A 20,421-nucleotide genomic window follows, 5' to 3' on the forward strand; every position below is an offset into this window, starting at 1 on the left:
TGAGGCATGGAGGGATGTGTTACGCAAATGGGGTACTGCAGAGGAGGATGCTCTCCAAACAATGACCTAAATGAGCAATTGTTCATGGAGCCTTGGCCTCCTGCTGCGCCTTGAGCTGAACATCTCGTAAGCAGGGTCTGTAATTAAAAGAATATCAACGTGGTGCTGATTCCCCCTGGGGTCTGCATTGCACAGGGATATGCCCATTACCATAACCACTATGGTGGACAAAGCATATGTTGCTTATCTCACAGAAAAAAGTGGGTGATCCTGATCTGAGTGTTCAGACACACAATTGAGCCAGTGGGTTCCCACAGACCTATGGCTGCATGCCAGCACTGCACACAATCTTCCAAACTACCACAATACTACCAGGCAGTTAAATAATGGCACCAGGATGCAGAACTCTAAGGCATCTTAAATGAGTTTCTCTCCTTTCTCCCATTCCATGATGGAATCTGTGTGGTGATGGATGCCACGACTCACCAGACAGTCGCCTCAGCCACAGCTCCCTTGGAGAGAAGACTACTACAATTTGCCTGTTATCAGGAACCCCTCTTCCTGGGTGATGCACGTCCAGGTTCCCAGGAGACCTTCCTGCCTTAAGGGCACCTTGAAAAAGCCCCCACCACAGTGCAGGATAAGAGGAGGCATGAGCACGGTGTGGATCTAGGCGGTTTTGATGGAGTGAAACAGGTATTTCCATCCCAGCATCTCCCCTTGCCTGATGGCCAGGATGACTTCATCACTACTCTTGAGGTCAGAGGTACAGAGGATGATTTTCCTCCTGCTAACTGGCCCCAATACCAAGATACTAGATATGGCAGAGGAGGCCAAAAATGAGCTATCATTTTCTTAGGGAACACAAACTGGGCCCTATCGAGAGACGGAGGTCTCATTTGATCCAAGTCGAAACTAATTTGAGAAGAGGGCTATGGCAGAAGCTAGGTCGATTGCACAACGGGGCCTGTTGGGGGACTCTTATTAAAGATGTGGGGAAGTTTGTCGCGACATTTAGTTTCCTAGATAAGGCGCAAGCGTCACTAAAGAGAATGTTCACTCCATAAGATTTCTCCTGGGCCAGCTGAGGTAGAGGGCACTCAACTGGCTGTTTTCTCTTTCAAACTTGATACAGCCAATGGCAAGATCTGTCAAGATAAGGGGCTTATTACCCTCCAGAAGCTTCCAACGTCACAGAGGAACCAGAGGCAGTTTCTGTGTAAATTTGAAGGAGTTCATTTCAGTAGTTTTTCTCCATTCTTCCCACCTAGGGAGGTTAGCACAATTCATCCACAACTGAAGGAAACTAATATTAGACGCTTGCGTCCAAGGTTTTCAAACAGAGTGAAACTCAGAAATTATATCCCCTCTCTTTCTGATCAAGAGGCTTCCCTCATCAACCAAGAGGTAATAGATTTGTTGTCAGAAGGCACAATCTCTCCAACCAACATCCATCTAAATGGATATGTGGGTGACATCTTATTAGTGGAAAACGAAGGATGGGGCCAGCACATGTCATCAACCTCAAGGAGTTCAACGAGTAGCTGGTTTACCCCCAGTTGAAGATGGCCAGCATCTATCTTCTTTGAGACCTCCTGAGACCACACAATTGGACATGGCATCCTGACTTGAAGGATGCACATCTCTCTGTACAGATTAATCCTCATCAACTGATCCTACAATTCATCCAGGAAGGACAAGCGTACTAATTCAAGGTGCTTCCGTTTGGCCTCTCCTAGGCACTATGGTGTTTCACCGAGGTGCTGCATCCGGCTATGAAGAATCTTTGCTTTCAAGAGGTTCATTTGATAGTGTAGATGGACAACATCCATGAGCAAGACCAACAGCATTGCGGACTGGAACTCACATAATGTACAAGATATCAGCCTATGGAAACTACATTCAAGGACCTATTCACCTCATGGATGGATCATTAAGTGGATAGGTACTTCAGCTTGAGGCCGAACTCAAAGGTGATGGATGCCTTCATTCGAGTCTGGAGTCAAGATGCGGGCTATGCATTTCCCCTACTCACAATGATTAAGAGGTTGTCGATTCAAGTCAGAAGACAGAAGGTGAACTTGATGGTCATCACATCAAAGTGGGGGTCACAAGTCTGACATGCACTTCTGTCGGAATTTTCTTGGGTTCTCAAATTCATCTTTCCTGGTTTCAAGAAATTCTCCTCAGTCCTCTAGGAAACTCACACCACCTTCTGATGAGTGGTAGAGCACCTGGAACCATGGGAAGTCCCTCAGCTTTTGCAAGAAGCAGAGCAACTTCTGGTAAAGGCATGGGGAAATGGAATGGTTAAGCAATACCGATCTGCTAGGGGGAGATGAATGGGTTGGTGTCTGCAGAGGAATTAGATTCCTGTGGTGTCTGACATTGTGCAGATACTGAATTTCTTGGCTTTCTTGGTTTTTGAGGAATAGCTTACAGAACACTAAATACATTCTGGTTAACTATTTCAGCAGAGCACATTCCAGAAGAAATATCTTCATTCTGGGAAAATCCTTTGGTAAGGAAACTGATGAGGGTACTAAGTATATCTCTGGAAATGAGTATGCAGGAAAGTTGACTGCGCTATTGGATTTGATCTCCTGAGGGGGAGTCTCTGAACTCAGATCCCTGGGTATTATAGCTGGATTGTTGGCTACTGATTGGGTTACTTTTTATGTTTCTAGAAGAACAAAATGTAAATCCATGTTGATTTTATATCCAGCATTAAATGGCACACCAAAATTGTTTATTAGGTGTATCAAATCCTATGAAGACATGACTAATGAATTCTGTCCCCCAGGTGAACAACAGATATTGATTTACATTTGTAAGCCTTTCAATTCAGTTTTATCACAAGATAGGTCACGTGGACCATGCAAGAGACAGGCTCTGATACCTCAATTTTTGGGGCACATCCTTTCCCTGGAGCCATGACCCCAAAATCGTATTCACTTGGGGCTCCTTTTGACAACATTTTGAATGCTGAAGATTTGTAAACAAACTCTACCTACAGAAGATTTTATTTTAAACTGGTGTTGGATATGGGATGCTTGGTGTTAAGTAAGCTTTGAACATACAATGTCATCACCTCAGGTCCAGATGGTGAATGTAAAATTTCTTAACTTTTGTAATAGAAAGTTTCAAATCTATTAAAGACACAGAGGCAAGGATCTCTCATGACCATCAGGAGGAACAGGATTCCCCACCCTATCATGTATTGAATAGGAACTGACAGACTGTGTCAATGCGTATGGTTTAAGTATTTTATGACATTTTTTGATACTTGTGAATATCTTATACATGAGGAAGTTGTCGGTACATTGTACGATGCAGATTTTGAACTATGAAATTTGAACATAGGTTAATGTATGTCTACATAACAGACATCTGTTTTTTTATGGATTACATTAGGCGCATGAAAGGTGTTTACTATTGCAGGAAACAAAAGCTTCAAAAAGGAGAAATATGGAGTAAAAAGACAACCTCTGATGCACAAAGATAGAGGAGGTATAGGAGTTGAACTATGTTGAAAAATGATCCTCTCTGAAGGGTCGCCCCAAACCTTTTGCCTAATTCCTTCTTTTTTTCTGACCTCGTTTTTTGTTGGCTTTAGGAATCTGGGCACTACCACTGCTAAAGTGCATGCCCTCTCTCCCTAAAACATGGTAATAGTGGCTCATACCCAATTGGCATATTTAATTTACTTGTATGGCCCTAGTAAAGTGCACCACATGTGCTCAGGGCCTGTATATTAAATGCTACTAGAGGGCCTGCAGCACTGAATGTGCCACCCACATAAGTAGCCCCTTAAGCATGTCTCAGGCCTGCCATTGTAAGGCCTGTTTGTGCAGTTTCACTGCCACTTCGACTTGGCAATTAAAACTACTTTCCAAGCCTTAAACTCCCCTTTTATTACATATTATTCATCCTTAAGGTAGGCACTAGGTGGCCCATAGGGCAGGTGTGATGTAAGTAAAAGACAGGAAATGTACTTGCAAGTTTTATATATCCTGGTAGTGAAAAACACTGAATGTTGTTTTTCACTGTTGTGAAGCATGAAAGGAGGGCAGTCATGTTTTTACAGTTGGAATCATAGTGCAAAATCATGTTTAATGGTGAAGCTGGATTTAACATTACTATTATATAAATGCCACTTTTGAAATGTAGGCATTTCTCTGCGCTTACTGCTCACTATGCCGCACAGCTGGTCTCCAATCCATGTGTGGTCTGTGCTGGTTGACAGCTCCCCTTGTACATTACACCCAGACAGCCATAAACACAGGACACTCAGCTGCTTCTGCATACTAATGGGTCTTCCAGGGCAGGAAGGGTGGAGGGGCTCTCACTTACACTTCAAAGGCTAATGGCCTGACCCCACAAAAAGGACTGAAAACCCTCCACAGATCTCCAGGCAGACAGGACTGAGTTAAAAGAGGAACTGGTGCACTTCAAAACCACTGTTTTGAAGCTCCCCCCACTTCAAAGGCACATTTTGGTATATATACACTGGGCCTGTGACCCCCTAAAATCAAACACTTCTGGACCTACAAGTGGACTGTCAGAAGGACTGCAGTGCTGCCCAAAGGACACATTTAAACTGTTTTTTCTGGAAGGACTGCTCTGCTGCTTGTTGCCCTACTGCTCCCTGACTCTGTTGGAAGTACTCCCTCACCCCCACCCTCCAAAACAGGTGATCTCCAAGGGCTTGTCAGCTTGCCCCCATTAAGTCTCAGGGCCATCAAAGACTTCATCTTAAGGAGAAAATACGCAGCGTTGGAAAATTGGTGCAACACCTGCAGAATCGACGCAGCAGCTGTCTCACAGCTGAAAGACCAAAGCAGCATCTGCAGTATCGACGCAGCACCTGTTTCATCATCACAGCGTGTTTGGATTTTCCATGCATCGTCCCTGGGTGTCAATTTGTCACCACACCGTAGTAAGTAACCAAGGCTGGGTGTCCGGAAATCGATGCATGGCCCTCCCTGCAAGGAGAGAATTTACTCATCATCGCCGCTACGCCAGAGTAATTGGTGCATCACTTTATTTTCCACCACCTCAACCACTCTGTGGTCCAGAGTGTTGTTATTTTTGACACATCACGGGTAATTTGTGCTAAAAACATAGATCCATTGATTCATATGGATTAAGACTACTTAAACCTCTAAAAAGTGATATCTTGACTTGTGCATATTTGATTTTTGTCATTTTGGTCTTGTTTTATTCATTTAATTAATTAAAATCTATTTTCCTAAACTGATGCAGAGTACTTTATGTGATATTTTCAATGTTGCTGTATGAGTTAGTGCACAAATACTTTACATATTGCCTTCTATGTTAAGCCTGCCTGCTCTGTGCCACACTACCGGAGGGTGAGCACAGAATAATTCAGGTTGTGTTGTGACTTACCCTGACTAGGACTGTGGCTCCTGCTTGAACAGGGTGTATACCTGTGCCAACCAGAGACCCAATTTCTAACAAAGGACAATAAAAAGATAAAAAGGATTGTGATTGAATAGTATTTTGTTTCTTCTTTTACCTATGGTTTATAGGAAAGTTAGTTCTTGTGATTACATGAAGGATGCTGCACCTTAAAAAAATGAAAAAATCCTCATCTCCATGTCCTTTATAAAACTCAAACTTCATGCTACGAAAGCTAGGAAATTGTACATTCTGCAAAATAAGCATAAAACTCTGCATTAACATGATCCATATTCTTATTCAGTACAAAGTCAAATAAAGCAAAAAATATTAGTGATATATGTTTACAGAGTAGATCAAACAGAACGTTACTATATTTTGGTCAGACAGGATGAGAAAAATCTGTGTGTGCATAACATAAGCTGAATATTTCACTTACTATTTTTTTCGCCTTAAAGAACAACAGTAATCATCTTGCTCTATAGAGAGAGACACTCATTAAGGAATAGCTTTTGACATGGAAAATGTTCCAGTACGACTGAAAAGCTCTGTCGCATTCAATAAGCTGATGCATTGGCTCATTAGAAGCCAGTTACCTAGAGAGCATGAGAAACATACAATTCCTTGTTAGTAATGGTTACTCTCCACACTCTGAAGTGAGTACAATTAGAGTATAATTGGCAGACCATGCATATGCTACACATGGTAGTGAACTTACCTGGACGTTTACCCAGCGAAACCAAAGCTTCTTCATGTTAGAAACACAGCTAATAAAAGTCTAGGCCTTAACCAAAGATGGAGAGCTGTTCACACACCTGAAAATATCTTTGAGAATTTACCCCATTGAGCTTATCATTACATTCTAAAATGTGTTTGGCAAATAAGATGTAAACATGTTTAATATGTATTGCATGAGTGTGGACTTAATCCCTCTCAGACATAAAGGATGCATCCCCAGAAACAGCACACTGACCTACCTACGCGTGGTGTCCAAATCAATATCTTTAGCAGAGTAAGTCCTTTATTTAGCATACAGAGCACACAAATCCGATGGCATGTAATCTAAAGATAGTCTTGGAAGAAATTAAGAACTCTGTTGATATACATCATGGGATATAGCCGTTAGGAACACTGGCCATAAGGCAGATATTTCCCTGGGAAGAATTAGTTTTCATGAGACTACTGGCATTTTTCTCTAGAGCAATGGTTAGCAAGCTTGTTGTGATAGCGGAACGTGTGTTGCTCAGCCTGTTCTCCCCAGTTTCTAAGGCAAATTTTATTGGGGTTCAAACACTGTCTGGATTCTCTAGTGCCAATGCCATTTTTTTCTATCAGTAGGACTTGTCAAACGTAATGAAGCAAGAGTTACTGCACTAGCACCCGTTTTTTTTTTTTTAACAGATTTTATTGACATTTGGTTCAAACACATTCTGCTTCTAAAATTGGCACACTTATACAATCGTATAGTTATTGTCAGATCAAACAGTGTTTTTAAGCAACCCTCAATAATTGCAACTGGTATACAAACATTGATGTTGACCCAGTAAGAACATATCATCCGCCCCACAGTTCTTGGACAGGTAGTTTGTGGGATATTTCTGTCAGCGGATATTTCGGATTCCCTGCCCTCTGTTTAGGCCGCCTCCCATATGACTTCACAGGGCTGTAGTGTTAAGCTATACCTTCCTTTTGTCGGTGAACTAGAATGAAATATAGAGTAATGCCATTTAACTCCCTTTTGCCCCCCTGCCGCTCCACCTCCCCAAACAATGGTTCAATCAAGTCTAGATGCGCCCATGCATGTGTTGTGCCACTATGCTCTTCAGGGTACCTGATTTTTAGAGCGCACAGGTGACTCGTTCCATGGTCTACCTGCTTTCCCTGTTGTACGTGTAATGTCGTCTCATGCAGTGGGTGATGATGTGGTCCCATTAGCTTCTACAGGGAGTGCAGAATTATTAGGCAAATGAGTATTTTGACCACATCATCCTCTTTATGCATGTTGTCTTACACCAAGCTGTATAGGCTCGAAAGCCTACTACCAATTAAGCATATTAGGTGATGTGCATCTCTGTAATGAGAAGGGGTGTGGTCTAATGACATCAACACCCTATATCAGGTGTGCATAATTATTAGGCAACTTCCTTTCCTTTGACAAAATGGGTCAAAAGAAGGACTTGACAGGCTCAGAAAAGTCAAAAATAGTGAGATATCTTGCAGAGGGATGCAGCACTCTTAAAATTGCAAAGCTTCTGAAGCTTGATCATCAAACAATCAAGCGTTTCATTCAAAATAGTCAACAGGGTCGCAAGAAGCGTGTGGAAAAACCAAGGCGCAAAATAACTGCCCATGAACTGAGAAAAGTCAAGCGTGCAGCTGCCACGATGCCACTTGCCACCAGTTTGGCCATATTTCAGAGCTGCAACATCACTGGAGTGCCCAAAAGCACAAGGTGTGCAATACTCAGAGACATGGCCAAGGTAAGAAAGGCTGAAAGACGACCACCACTGAACAAGACACACAAGCTGAAACGTCAAGACTGGGCCAAGAAATAACTCAAGACTGATTTTTCTAAGGTTTTATGGACTGATGAAATGAGAGTGAGTCTTGATGGGCCAGATGGATGGGCCCGTGGCTGGATTGGTAAAGGGCAGAGAGCTCCAGTCCGACTCAGATGCCAGCAAGGTGGAGGTGGAGTACTGGTTTGGGCTGGTATCATCAAAGATGAGCTTGTGGGGCCTTTTCGGGTTGAGGATGGAGTCAAGCTCAACTCCCAGTCCTACTGCCAGTTCCTGGAAGACACCTTCTTCAAGCAGTGGTACAGGAAGAAGTCTGCATCCTTCAAGAAAAACATGATTTTCATGCAGGACAATGCTCCATCACACGCGTCCAAGTACTCCACAGCGTGGCTGGCAAGAAAGGGTATAAAAGAAGGAAATCTAATGACATGGCCTCCTTGTTCACCTGATCTGAACCCCATAGAGAACCTGTGGTCCATCATCAAATGTGAGATTTACAAGGAGGGAAAACAGTACACCTCTCTGAACAGTGTCTGGGAGGCTGTGGTTGCTGCTGCACGCAATGTTGATGGTGAACAGATCAAAACACTGACAGAATCCATTGATGGCAGGCTTTTGAGTGTCCTTGCAAAGAAAGGTGGCTATATTGGTCACTGATTTGTTTTTGTTTTGTTTTTGAATGTCAGAAATGTATATTTGTGAATGTTGAGATGTTATATTGGTTTCACTGGTAATAATAAATAATTGAAATGGGTATATATTTTTTTTTGTTAAGTTGCCTAATAATTATGCACAGTGATAGTCACCTGCACACACAGATATCCCCCTAACATAGCTAAAACTAAAAACAAACTAAAAACTACTTCCAAAAATATTCAGCTTTGATATTAATGAGTTTTTTGGGTTCATTGAGAACATGGTTGTTGTTCAATAATAAAATTAATCCTCAAAAATACAACTTGCCTAATAATTCTGCACTCCCTGTATAAGGGGTGTCCTAGTCTCTTCCTGCAATGTTGCAACTATCTGTTCCCAAGCACCAGTTATCTCTGGGGAGCCCCTGCCTTGTCTGAGTTCCCGTTTTAACACTAGGCTTTCGTATTCTGCCCAGCGCTTGAGTTCCCTTTTCCAGCATTAGAGATTGGGACCTATCAGTCTCTTCCAGTTCTTTGTTATCTCTCTCTTGGACAGAGTATATGCTAGGTCTTGGACTTTACTAGTTGCTTTGTCCTTGTGAGTGTGAGGGAATCAATGCAGCCAACAATGGGCTGGTGTACAAAAGGTTTCACACTCTATGAACTCCGCCACATAGAACGTCACCGCCCTCCAGTAAGTGGCTAAGTGCGGGCAGGCTCACATCATGTGGATAAAGTCTGCTGCGTCTTCCCCACAGCGGGGGCACTGCGCCTCTGATACCCGGAGGTGGTTGCGAAGCCGTTTCGGAGAAAGATATGCTCTGTGTATTACATAAAAAATGTATAAGTTGAAACCTAGCGTTTCTGGAGACCTTCGGCGCCCTCTCCAGTATCTGTTCCTGGGCCTTTTTTAGGATCCCCAAGTCTGTTTCCCATTTTTCTCGCAGGTCGTCCGGGGGCGCATTACTCCCTTACAGATTTAAGCCGGTTATGGCTCTGTGTGCGCCATCTGAGGTCATTATATAGTTGCTGGGCTTGTGAGGTCCGGGCTCCATGCCTCCCATTTGGCAATGGGCGCCAATGGTATGGGTGACCACTCAGTACAGCAGGAAGTGACTCCGCGGCAGGTCATGCTCCTGCCGGAAGTCTTTGAATGACATCAGGTTGCCATCTCTGTACAGGTCCCCCATTTGCGTGGCCCATGCCTCATCCCAAGTTGTTAAACTCCTCCACTCGCCCGCCCGAGGCAGCCATTTAAGCCATATCATGGGTATCTCAGGTGTGTAGGGCATGCTGGTGCCTGTCTTCTGGTGGCACTGTTTCCAGCATCTGCAAAGGACCCGAATCTCCAGGTCGGTCAATGGGTCAGCCTCAGAGAACCCAAAGGAGAGACCAGTCAGCTTGGAGAGAGGAGTCGCCATGGTCCCCCACCTGTTCGGGCTCTACGCTCTGCCGTCTACCAGGTTAGCCACTGCAACTGGGCCACCAGGTAATATAATTTGAAGTCCAGGACCGCTAGGTCCCCTCCGTGCGCGGTCGTTTCAGAGTGGCAAGTGCCACCCGGCATCTCCCAGCTCCCCATATGAACACTGTAATCAAGAAGTCCAATTCACTAAAAAGCACGATAGGGACCCAAATCGGTAATACCGCAAAATTGTCTTGGCAGCGCCACCATCCTAATAAGTGCTATTCTCCCGGCAATGGATAGAGGAAGTGACTTCCAGAAGCCCAGATTGGATTTCAATGCCCTAATGGCGCTCCCTATATTACCTTCCAGGATATCCGGCCTAGTATGGTAAACCTTGACTCCTAGGTAGGACATGCATTGGGGCTCCCAGGAGACATGCTCTAGTTCCTCGAGTTGGTCCCTGTTCGCAGAACGCGGGAACAGAAACGATTTCTGCCAGTTCACCTGTAGCCCTGCTAATTGGCGGAATTGTGCCAAAAGTGCTTGGGCTCACTCTAGCTCTGGCCCTGTGTCTCGTAAGAACAGAAGTAGATCATCCGCATACAGCGCTATCTTGTGATGCCTATAAGTAATCCCACTCCAAACTATTGAATGCCTTTTCTATATCTACTGTTATTATAGTTGCAGTTCTTTTGTGTGGAATATTGGTTTCCAGTACGGATAGCTTGTCGGATATGCCGAACTGTGTTCTGGGTGGGGATGAATCCTGCCTGGTCTGTATGGACCAAGCAGGTCCTATATGGGAGCAACCTTGTCGCTAGAATGCGACTTAGGATCTTGTAGTCTGAGTTCAGCATGGACAGGGGCCTGAGGCTCTGCTATCATTAGCCGGCACGCCGGGTTTTAGCAGTGGAATTATCAGAGCTTCCCTTGTGGAGTCTGGTAAGCATTCCAGTTTAGGGGCCAGTTCTTCTATGTATGTGGCACAGAACTCTATTGGGAACCCATCTGTGCCTGGGGTTTTTCCCCTCGCCAGGCCCTTAATGGCTTCTCTGATTTCTGTGTCATCTATTTCGCCTCACAAAGCGACCTTCTCTTCATCATCAAGGCACTGGTGTGGAAGATGCCTGAGGAAAGCTCATATGTCTTCCCATTCCCCATGTGTGAATCTTGTGTAGAGTGTGGTGTAATATTCGAGGAAGTGACGATTAATCTTGTCCTGTCGGTAAAATCTGCACCCTGTGGGGGTAATGATCTCTACTATGGGGGTCCCTCTTTTTGCGGGATTGGCCAGCCATGCCAACAGTGCACCTGTTTTATCCCTCTCCACATGAGCACTTAAATAATTTTTATAGTTGAAACCCCAGAGCCTCTCACTGTGCTCTGCTACCCTCTCTCTGGCTTCGCTCGCCTCCCGCTGCAACTCAGGGTCTTCCGGTCTTTGTTTTTCTAATGTATGTAGATCAGCTTCTGTCATCTCTATTTCTCGTAGGAGTGTCTTCCGAATTCCCATTGATGCAGCTATACATCTTCCTCTACTACTTTAAATGTGTCCCACATTATCTGGGGAGATGGGGCAGTAGCCACGTTCTCCTCGAAATAGTGTTTGATGTGTCCCCTTATTTGATCTCGGAAGGCAGGGTGTTCTCGGGACTCAGGTTTTAGGCACCAGGTTGGTGTACGTGTGTTAGTTTTTTTCCCCAGGTCTAATAGAGAAGAAGAGGATTGTGGTCACAAATTGTTCTTCCCAAGTACTTTATAACTCTGACCTGAGTATGTACCTTGGGTGTGCCAAGAAAGGTGTCCAAGTGTACATGCAAATCGTGCACCACAGAAAAGAAGGTGTAATCCCTGGTGCTCGGATTAAGGTGTCTCCAGGACTACAGCAGTCGCCATTCAGTCTGCCACTCCTGGAGTTTTTTTAGCCATGGCGTTCGCTGGCGAGTCCCTTAGCGGGGGTGGGACCTGTCTAGTTCAGGGTTGGCCACATGACTGAAATCCCCCCTATCAACTCCACGTGAAGCAGGTGAGGGGCCAGGTCGCTCGAGAGGTGATCTAGAAATGTGCTCTGATCTGTGTTCGGTGTATATATGTTTATAAGCGCGATGTCTCGTCCCCCAACCGGCCAGTGACCACAACATAGGCCCATTAGGATCCATAAGTGAGCTGGTCATTTGGAATGGTACTCCCGCTTTAATCCATATCAGGGTTCCCCATGCAAACGCAAAGTAGGTTGTGTAGTATAATTGACCCCTCCACCTCCTCTGCAGCGCCGCCCTCTCTGCTGCTGTCAAGTGTGTCTCCTGCAGCATCACTATTTGGGTCCCCCCTCCTCTGCAGGTAAGAGTATACCTTATATAGTTTAGTCATATTATGCATGCCCCTGACGTTCTAGGAGACCACTTCATAATGCTAAAAGTCCCCCATGATACAAGTTTGTCCTAGTGCACCCACTTGCTGTGCTTGGGGCTTATAAATGCAGTGTTTACCTTCAGGATTGCTTGTCTGGTGGTATCGCGGTCAGGGTCTCTTAAAACTTCAAGTAACAAACTCCCCAACTCCCCTTCCCCAGGACAGGTGGCAACTAGTGTGAACAAATATCTTTACTTATGGGGTGTGTGAGATTACATCTACAGCCGCATGGAGCTCTCAGCACCAGGCTCCACCCCGTCCGGTTTCTTCATGCCTCGGTGTCCCATGTCTCATCTTCTCCTGGATTCCTTGCGGCAGGTCCCTCCATGGAAGTGCCAGTTCCTTGCCATGGTATCAGATAATGTTGTCGGACATCTCTGGTGTTACCACCGGCATTTCCACACTCAGTGCTGCCGTGCTCTTGGATTCCGCATCCGAATCCGATCCCTGTTTTTCTCTTGTTGTCCCCCCTGTTTGGGGACTGGTCTCTCCTCCGCTTAATGACCCCACGGAAGCAGTAGCGCGTTGCCTCTCCCTTTGGGCTTCCTCCAAGGAGGGTGCCACTCCTCCATGTCGGGGTCCTCCGGATCGCTGCCGCCTGCTCTTGGGTCTAGCTCTTCGAGGCACGCTCGTGCCTGAGGGTCTTCCTCTTTCATCTAGCCATTCTCTTGCCTCTTGTGGTATTCAAAAGAATCTTGCCCCTTGTCCCTCCGCCACACTCAGCGTGGTAGGGGAATAGCATGGCGTATGGAAGGTTAAATGTTCGCAACTGTTTTTTGATCTCCAGGAAAGTGACACTCTGCTTTTGCAACTCGCAGGAGAAGTCAGGAAACATTCAGACTATATTGTTCTCTACTCTTAATTCTTTGCTTTTCCTAGCTTGGGCAAGGATGTGGTCCCAGTCTTTATAGTGCATTAGGTGGGCCACTACTGGCCGCGGCGGAGCCCCGGAAGGGGGCGACCTTGCTGGTACTCTATGCGCTCTCTCAAAAGCGAAAAATCGGGACAGGCCCTCTGGCGTGACTTCAGTGTCTATCCAGTTCTCCAAGTATTTAATCAAGTCTTTAAGTTCAACTTTCCCAGGCAGCCCCACCATGCAGATATTGTTTCTTTTTTATCTATTTTCGGCGTCTTCTGCGCAAGCCATTAGGGTCTCCACTTGCTCCTCCAGGGTGGATACGCGGTCTCCCGTTGCTGATATTGCTGGTTTGAGCACTTCCATGTCGCTCTCTGTCGTGGTGACCCTCCCTGCCAGGCGTCTTTGGTCCTCTCGTAGTAAGCCCAAGTCTGTTGACAGTGTATCTATCTTAGAATTCAACATTTCCCTGGAGGCCGTGATGGCTTGTAGTATGTATCCCAGAGAGGGCCACCCTGCCAGGTCGCTCAAAGGCACCGATTGTGCAGTGCTAGTGTGTGATGAGGTAGGGCAATCGGGCTGCGAGCTGGTGTCTCCAGCCATGTCCCTTTTCTTATTGCGTTTACCCATTTTCAGCAACTCGCTTCTGCCTGCCGCAGTGCTGGGCTATCTTGCTCTTGGTGCTTCTGGGGTTCTCTTGCTGAGGCAGTGCACATCGTCACCACTGGATTCCAGCTTGTGGGCCCTGTCTGCCTCCCCTCAGGCCCAGCCGGGCCTCTACCGCAATGACCACAATGTGGGCCCCGCAGGTGGGGGAGGGTACCCCGGGTCACACCACTCACCGTGCTCTCTCCTCTTGCGTGTGTGGGGACAGGACCACCAATGCTCCTGTCCCGACTCACAGCCGTCCCACCTCAGCCAGGCCACGTTTTGCCTTTGCCGATGAGGGGGAAGGCAGCCGCTCATCTCGCCTCCCTTCGTCTCCTCTGCGGGGCAGGGTCCACCGAGCTTAGCAGTCCCGTTTGGCAGCCCCCCCGCTCTGCTCTCCCTCGCAGGCCCTTTCCGCGGGCAGCCAGCCGCTCCCGAGAGGGGGCAGGGTCATCAGTCGAATCCTCCCGGGCCCAGTGCACCTTCAATGGTGTGGGGCTACCTCTCCAAGGCGTTGCCCATCTGGTTCACGGCTGTGCTCCCCGGCCCGGTCCCGCGTCGTGAGCTCCTTTGCCTCAACGATGGGCAGGGACCGTGATCAATCCTCGCTCGGCAGCCCTGGTCCCGCCCACCATCTTGCAAGCCAGTGGCTCCAGATTCCTATTTGCTGCAGTCTGCTTCTGGGCCCGCTGCGTGCCTCTACGCCTCTTTCCTTGGTGCCTCCCCCCTCCTGGACCTTGGGGGGGGGGGGGTGATTACGGATACCTGGGCTCCAAGGCTATTTTACCAGCATTAATACGGATGGAAGTCCCTGGCCGGAGCTCCTCGCTTTTGCTGCTCAGTCCATGGGCTCTAGGCCATGCCCACTAGCACCTGTTCTTTCTAATAAATCACTAATTCCATCTTAGCGGCAAGCTATCTAGCTTCTGATGCTCATGCTGCATAATTCTAAGTAAAACATCCTTTAGTGCATGTGACAGATCAGTGTCAGAATATGTTCTCCACTTTTCCAAATACTGGATCCCAAAACCTCACTAGTTAGGGTGTTTCCAAAAGGTTTGCAGTAGCATCACTTCTCACCAACAGCCTCTCAAATATCTAACTTCCAGCCAATCCGTTTCTGCAGTTGAACAGACTGTCGATAGGAGAAGTAAAGTTATTTGTTGGCTTTTTTATTTTTCTGCGCTACAGCCAGTCATGCCGTTTGCTTTTACAAGATGACCCTGAACACATACCTAACTCTTTCTTCCAATAATGTCATCCCCACTTAATTCTCCCACGCTACCTGACATTTCTATTTAGAGCCTAGAAATTCTGGAAATATTTGTAGGCTAGTGTTCATGCGAGATCAGCAGCCTACGACTTCTTTCTTGAGCAAGAGATGGGATACTCAATGTCATATTTGATTGTATCTGAGCTTTTCGATTCTTGAAAACAGTGTTATTTATTGATTTGTTTTAGACCTTCAGGAAAATCCCTTATCTTCCTTTGTTAATGCTGGTATCCAATGTGCCAATCTTTTTTATAGCAAGATCAAAGAACTTAGACAAAAAAAGGAATAGTGGGGGGTGCCCTTAACAGCAGCAACAACTGGAGGACAAGATGTGTGAGGCAATACAAGACAATACGATCGCCCCAACTCCCCCCCCAACTTAGGAAAAATAAAATAAAAAAATGCACCGCTTTTGCTGATGTACCACAACATCTTTGACACACTACCTTGGAAGTTAAAACTCCGGTCAACTCCAGGCAGTTCCCCTTACCATTCACACCAGCCCAATCACTCCACTGTCTGACTATATGCTTCTCATGATCTTTCAGCACTTTCTATGTGAACATTTGCATACATCATCTGCATGCACTCGTCTTTGTTCACAACCATTTGAACACTTCAGTTTGTGCATTCATATAACCCATGTGCAATAACACATCACCTTTGTGCCATGTAAAGCGATGGGCTAAAGTTAAAAGCTAGGTCTGCACTATTTAAAAAAAATAATAACAACAATTAAAAGGATTTGAGAAGGAAAAAATTGATGCAATAAAGGGAAAGGCTGCAGGGGTTCAGACAGGAATACATAATTTCCATATATCAGATTAGGTTTGGGTTTTGGTTTACTGGACAAAAAATTGAATTGTGTTTGTGGTATTGTTTTGCTAGGGAGGTGTAATTTCTGGTGATGTTATTCATCATTAGAACATTGGAATGTTGAGCGCTCCACTGATGACAATGGAGTAGCTAAACAAAAAAATGAGGGACAGGGAGGTTCCAGGTCCAGTGTATATTCTCCCAAATTTACTAGCACAAAACAAGAATACACTGTTCCTAATAGAGGAAAGTAGAAGAAAAACACAGGGCAACCTTAGGTTAGGAGCTAGTGCCCTCACACATCCCATCGGATGTCATGCTTCATCATAGGGCAAGCTCCTCGCCAGACCGGCTCTGAAATGTCTGACGAGCACCCCTGAACGGGGGCTCTTTGCCAGAGATCTTTTCTCAGTAGCACTGTGCCGAAAAAGGGTGTTAAGTGCTTAGTGCCCCTATTTCAGGCACCATTTAAGCGAGGAGAGAGAAGAAATGGAAAACAGCAAAGGTTAAAATTGGCTCAAAACCCTAGCAGGACATCAAATTTTCATGGACAAAGAAGGGAGATGGCCAAAATAAAAACAAGGGGGAGAGTGAGGGATGAGATAATGCTGAAACCACTCTTGCGCTATACCTAGAAATACGGGTTGGGGAATTAAACTAAACCCTAAGGCAAAGGGTCAACATGTTTCGTGTCTGAACGGTCCCTAGGGATCCACCAACACTTCATTAGGACCAACAAATCTATCTTGATATTTCTCCTAAAAAAAATATAATTACGAGGTACAATTTGTCCAAACTGTCAGTCATATTAAACTTCAGTCACTTACAGTAAGGCTGCACATCAAGCTAGTCTAATGTAAGGGTTATCCTGTTGAAAAAACACAAAGACATGTAGATTATGTCACATGTATTATGATACAATAAATGCACACACAAACCATGGGTGACAAAAGGTAGTCAATACTGCTCACAAGAGAGCTAGGAACAACAACAGGGATGCACTCTTGTCATCCCCCCTCCAGGACACCTGAGAATCGATTGACTTGTGTGTCCACCTTTACCACTCTGTCTGATAACATTAAAAAAATTTATCAATAAGAGATGGTTGATCTTAGAAAGCGGGGGTACCCCCATCCCAAAACCTCTGTTCGCTTTTAAAAGGACAAATAACATTAGAGACATTGTGGTCCACATGCGCCCCGGCACAGGTACAGGGCAACTGAAACAGAGCACCCTGTGGGGCTTACCGTTCGTGACTGGCCATTACCCTTGCGGACAGTGTAATGTCTGCCCTCTGACCCGACGGTTGGATACCCTGGATTTAGAACCTTGGGGGATTTTGCACCTGACTAAACACACTAACTGCAATACACGTAATTGTGTTTATATGATTACTTGCCCTTGTGGCTTGCGGTATATTGGCATGACAACCAGGGTGGTCAAATTAAGGATTAATGAACACCGCAGTAACATCAGGTGCGGTCGAATCAACACTAAATTGAGTGCTCATTTCTTGGAATTCCAACATAGCCCTGACGACATGTGGTGGGTAGTCATCTACTCCCAAGGGCACATTAGGAGCAACCCCAGCTCTATCTTTGAATCCGAACAACGCTGGATATTCAAATTGGGGACCCATATTCACGGGCTCAATGATGACATTCCGTGGCTTCCATTTACCCATTGATCCCTGCCATTACTGGGATTTGCAAGTTTGTTCCTACCCTGACCCAGGGCTTACTTCTTTGAGTGGACCACCTTCACTCCTTGGTTGTCCCTCTCATACTCTTGTAGTGGGTTTTATACGGTATGCTCCTCCTTGTATTTTTATTAGACGGTCTATTCGGGGTCTTTCTTCCACCATTTGACTATTGGAGATAGCAGGAAATTGCACTCTTTTTGAATTTAAGTTCTCCATTCTTCATAACCATGTATTATGTCCACCTTTAAATCAAACTGGCTTTTTTACATTTAATAAGTCTGTGTTTCCACTTACCTTCAATTTACTTTTATTCTGTTAGAACACCCGTTTTTCTCGGGATGCTCTGTGTGACGCTGTTGATGTCACCTCCTTTGAGTCCTTTTTTAGTTTTCATGACTGGACCCAGGACTCACGAGTCCGTCTTCTCTCTCTATTGCTTTGGAGGCCCACGTGATTGCGAGCCCACAGACTTCCGGGCCTCACTGGTTTATATCCCGGGTGGCCGTGTGTCCTAATTACCAATGCAGGAACACGACCGCGGGTAGGTCCTGGGATGAGGAGCTACAACTCAGAAGTAAGTGTTTCTAGAGTTCGGCACATCACATAAACATAGTATAAAACATTCTATTATTTAATGATGTTGCAGGAAGAACAAAATATCCCGATTCAATGAAATAAATTCATGAAGTTGCTTGTAGATAGATTCCAGAATGGTAAGAAAACAGCCGACACGTGTTTCATCATTCTTGACTTTCTCAAGGCTCATTTATGTTTAGAAAGGTCAAGTTGCATGAAAAAAATTCCATATTTCAAGCTGGTTCAGCAAATTCGATCAGTATCTCAAATAGATGAAAGGAATTACGGGACCATGATAAGTCTGTTGCCGGTCCGTATGTTGTTTAGTTCAAGAGACACGGCACTTGCTATTAGCGTTGTAAACTCCTAACCGGACTTTTCTTGTCACACAATTTTTTTTTAAAACACAGTGCGATCGCACTATGTAAAATGCAGCGCGATCATGCTGAAATTGAAAATGGGAAAAACCAAGCGCAATCATGCTCTGTAAACCCCAGCGCAATCGCAATGTGTGGAAAATAAACAGATAAAGTAGTCCGAAAAACATCGAGCCTTGTATATTTTCAGTAGTTTACCGGTGCAGTGTAGGTGGGCTAAACACCGGAAAAGGCATGACGTATGCATGCCTTTCACAAGTGAAAGCAAGTGGATTTTAAAAGGCAAGCCCACGAACCAATGAAAGTGACTGCCGTGACATAGGCGTGGTTGGAAGCCCAAAGAGAGATTACTACAGGGACGGGGCGCTTCGTGCTCGCCCCTAAAAATAGCAGATGTGTTGCAGTGACAATGTAATACTTCAGGAACCATGAGACCAATATACTTCATTTTTGTGTCAAAACACAGGTTTTTGGAGTCAAGTAGTGTTATAGAGAAAGAAAATAACTCCTCAGAGCAACCCTTCTGCCATTTTCCAAAATGGCGGCAACAACAGAAGAGACATATATAGAAATGAAACAAATAATAATGTTTTTTAATCCTTTTATGTATACACCAAACAATGTTTATGATCTGACTATGAAAAAAATATATTTATTACTGTTTTATACACATTTTCATAGTTCACTTTATTTATTTGTACCAGCAATCGGTTGTGGCACATTTGCAGAGTATTGAACATTTGCGAAGAGCATATCGACAGGAACATCTTTTTGTAGCACAGATTTTGAAAGGACGTAAAGCTTTAGACATTTCACAAGTTTTAGCACCCCATCAATATCTTCCCAACCAAATTCATATGGATCTTTCTCTACATATGCGTGATCCAAAACATTTACACTTCTTCTGATCAAATAGACACTCAATGTGTCAACGCATAGTATACGACATCGGTGGAAGGTCACTTAGCAGGAATGATCTCTTAAACAAATTGTACCGAAGATCGTTAAATGTGTGACAGTCAGAACTTGTATTCCACACATGTACAAGGAATTTTCATCGTCTTTAAAGTCACATTCTTTTTCTGTCTCAGCAAATCCTTTTAGAAACTTCACAGGTTCAGCAATTAAAGCTTCAAGCCTTGTTCCAATTTTGCCCATACTGTCATCACCTTGTGAGAATATGTGCCTTGATAAGAACAATGGGCATCTCTGAGTCAAGTTTCTTGCACAGAATATGAAGCGGAATTAGGTGTCTTTTTTCACCTGTTCCAGAAGGTATCCATACCTGACAATCCTTGACTTATGAACATTGCACCAAATCTAAGTAGCACAATAATAACAGCTGTGTCATTTGACAGTACGACTCGATTGGAACCATTTCGAACAGCTCACTCAACATGTGGTGCGACCCGAAAGCCAGCTTTCTCCAATCTGCTGTAAAATTATAGAACAATATGGCCTGTACCTTCTGAATATCTCTCAGCAGGCACCAAATCCTCATTGACAATCATTCAGCTAGCAATAACTGGAAATTCAGTGTTCACTAAAGCATCAGCAATGTTTTGGCGAGTTAACATCTCCAAGTTCATCTTGTTTGATGACCAGAATTTATAAAGTTGAACAGGTATAGGTGTCGACTTTTTGATGCAGGCACGGTCAATTGTTCTACTTGTAGACATTCAAATTATTCTCTCACATTCTTTGACAAATAGTTACTGTCAAAGTCAATGTGCAAGGTACACACTGACTGATATCTGTAGAACAATCTGAATGACCTC

At 44.9% G+C, this 20,421-nt stretch overlaps 1 protein-coding gene across 2 annotated transcripts in view; it reads right to left on the reverse strand.

The window, feature by feature from the left end:
- The window catches only part of JPH1 (junctophilin 1), a 401,716-nt gene that overhangs the window by 53,119 nt on the left and 328,176 nt on the right, over window positions 1–20,421 (reverse strand). Inside the window, exon 4 of one of the 2 annotated variants that reach the window (XM_069220367.1) lies at window positions 5,890–6,017. The exons of the other annotated variant lie outside the window; for it this stretch is intronic. Coding sequence (XP_069076468.1) covers window positions 5,920–6,017 — 98 coding nt within the window. The 3' untranslated portion in view covers window positions 5,890–5,919. Of the gene's footprint in view, window positions 1–5,889; window positions 6,018–20,421 lie in introns of those variants that run through there. 2 annotated transcript variants of the gene reach the window in all.

Source organism: Pleurodeles waltl, chromosome 2_2, assembly GCF_031143425.1.
Source record: "Pleurodeles waltl isolate 20211129_DDA chromosome 2_2, aPleWal1.hap1.20221129, whole genome shotgun sequence".
In the NCBI taxonomy this organism is placed as follows: Eukaryota; Metazoa; Chordata; class Amphibia; order Caudata; family Salamandridae; genus Pleurodeles; species Pleurodeles waltl.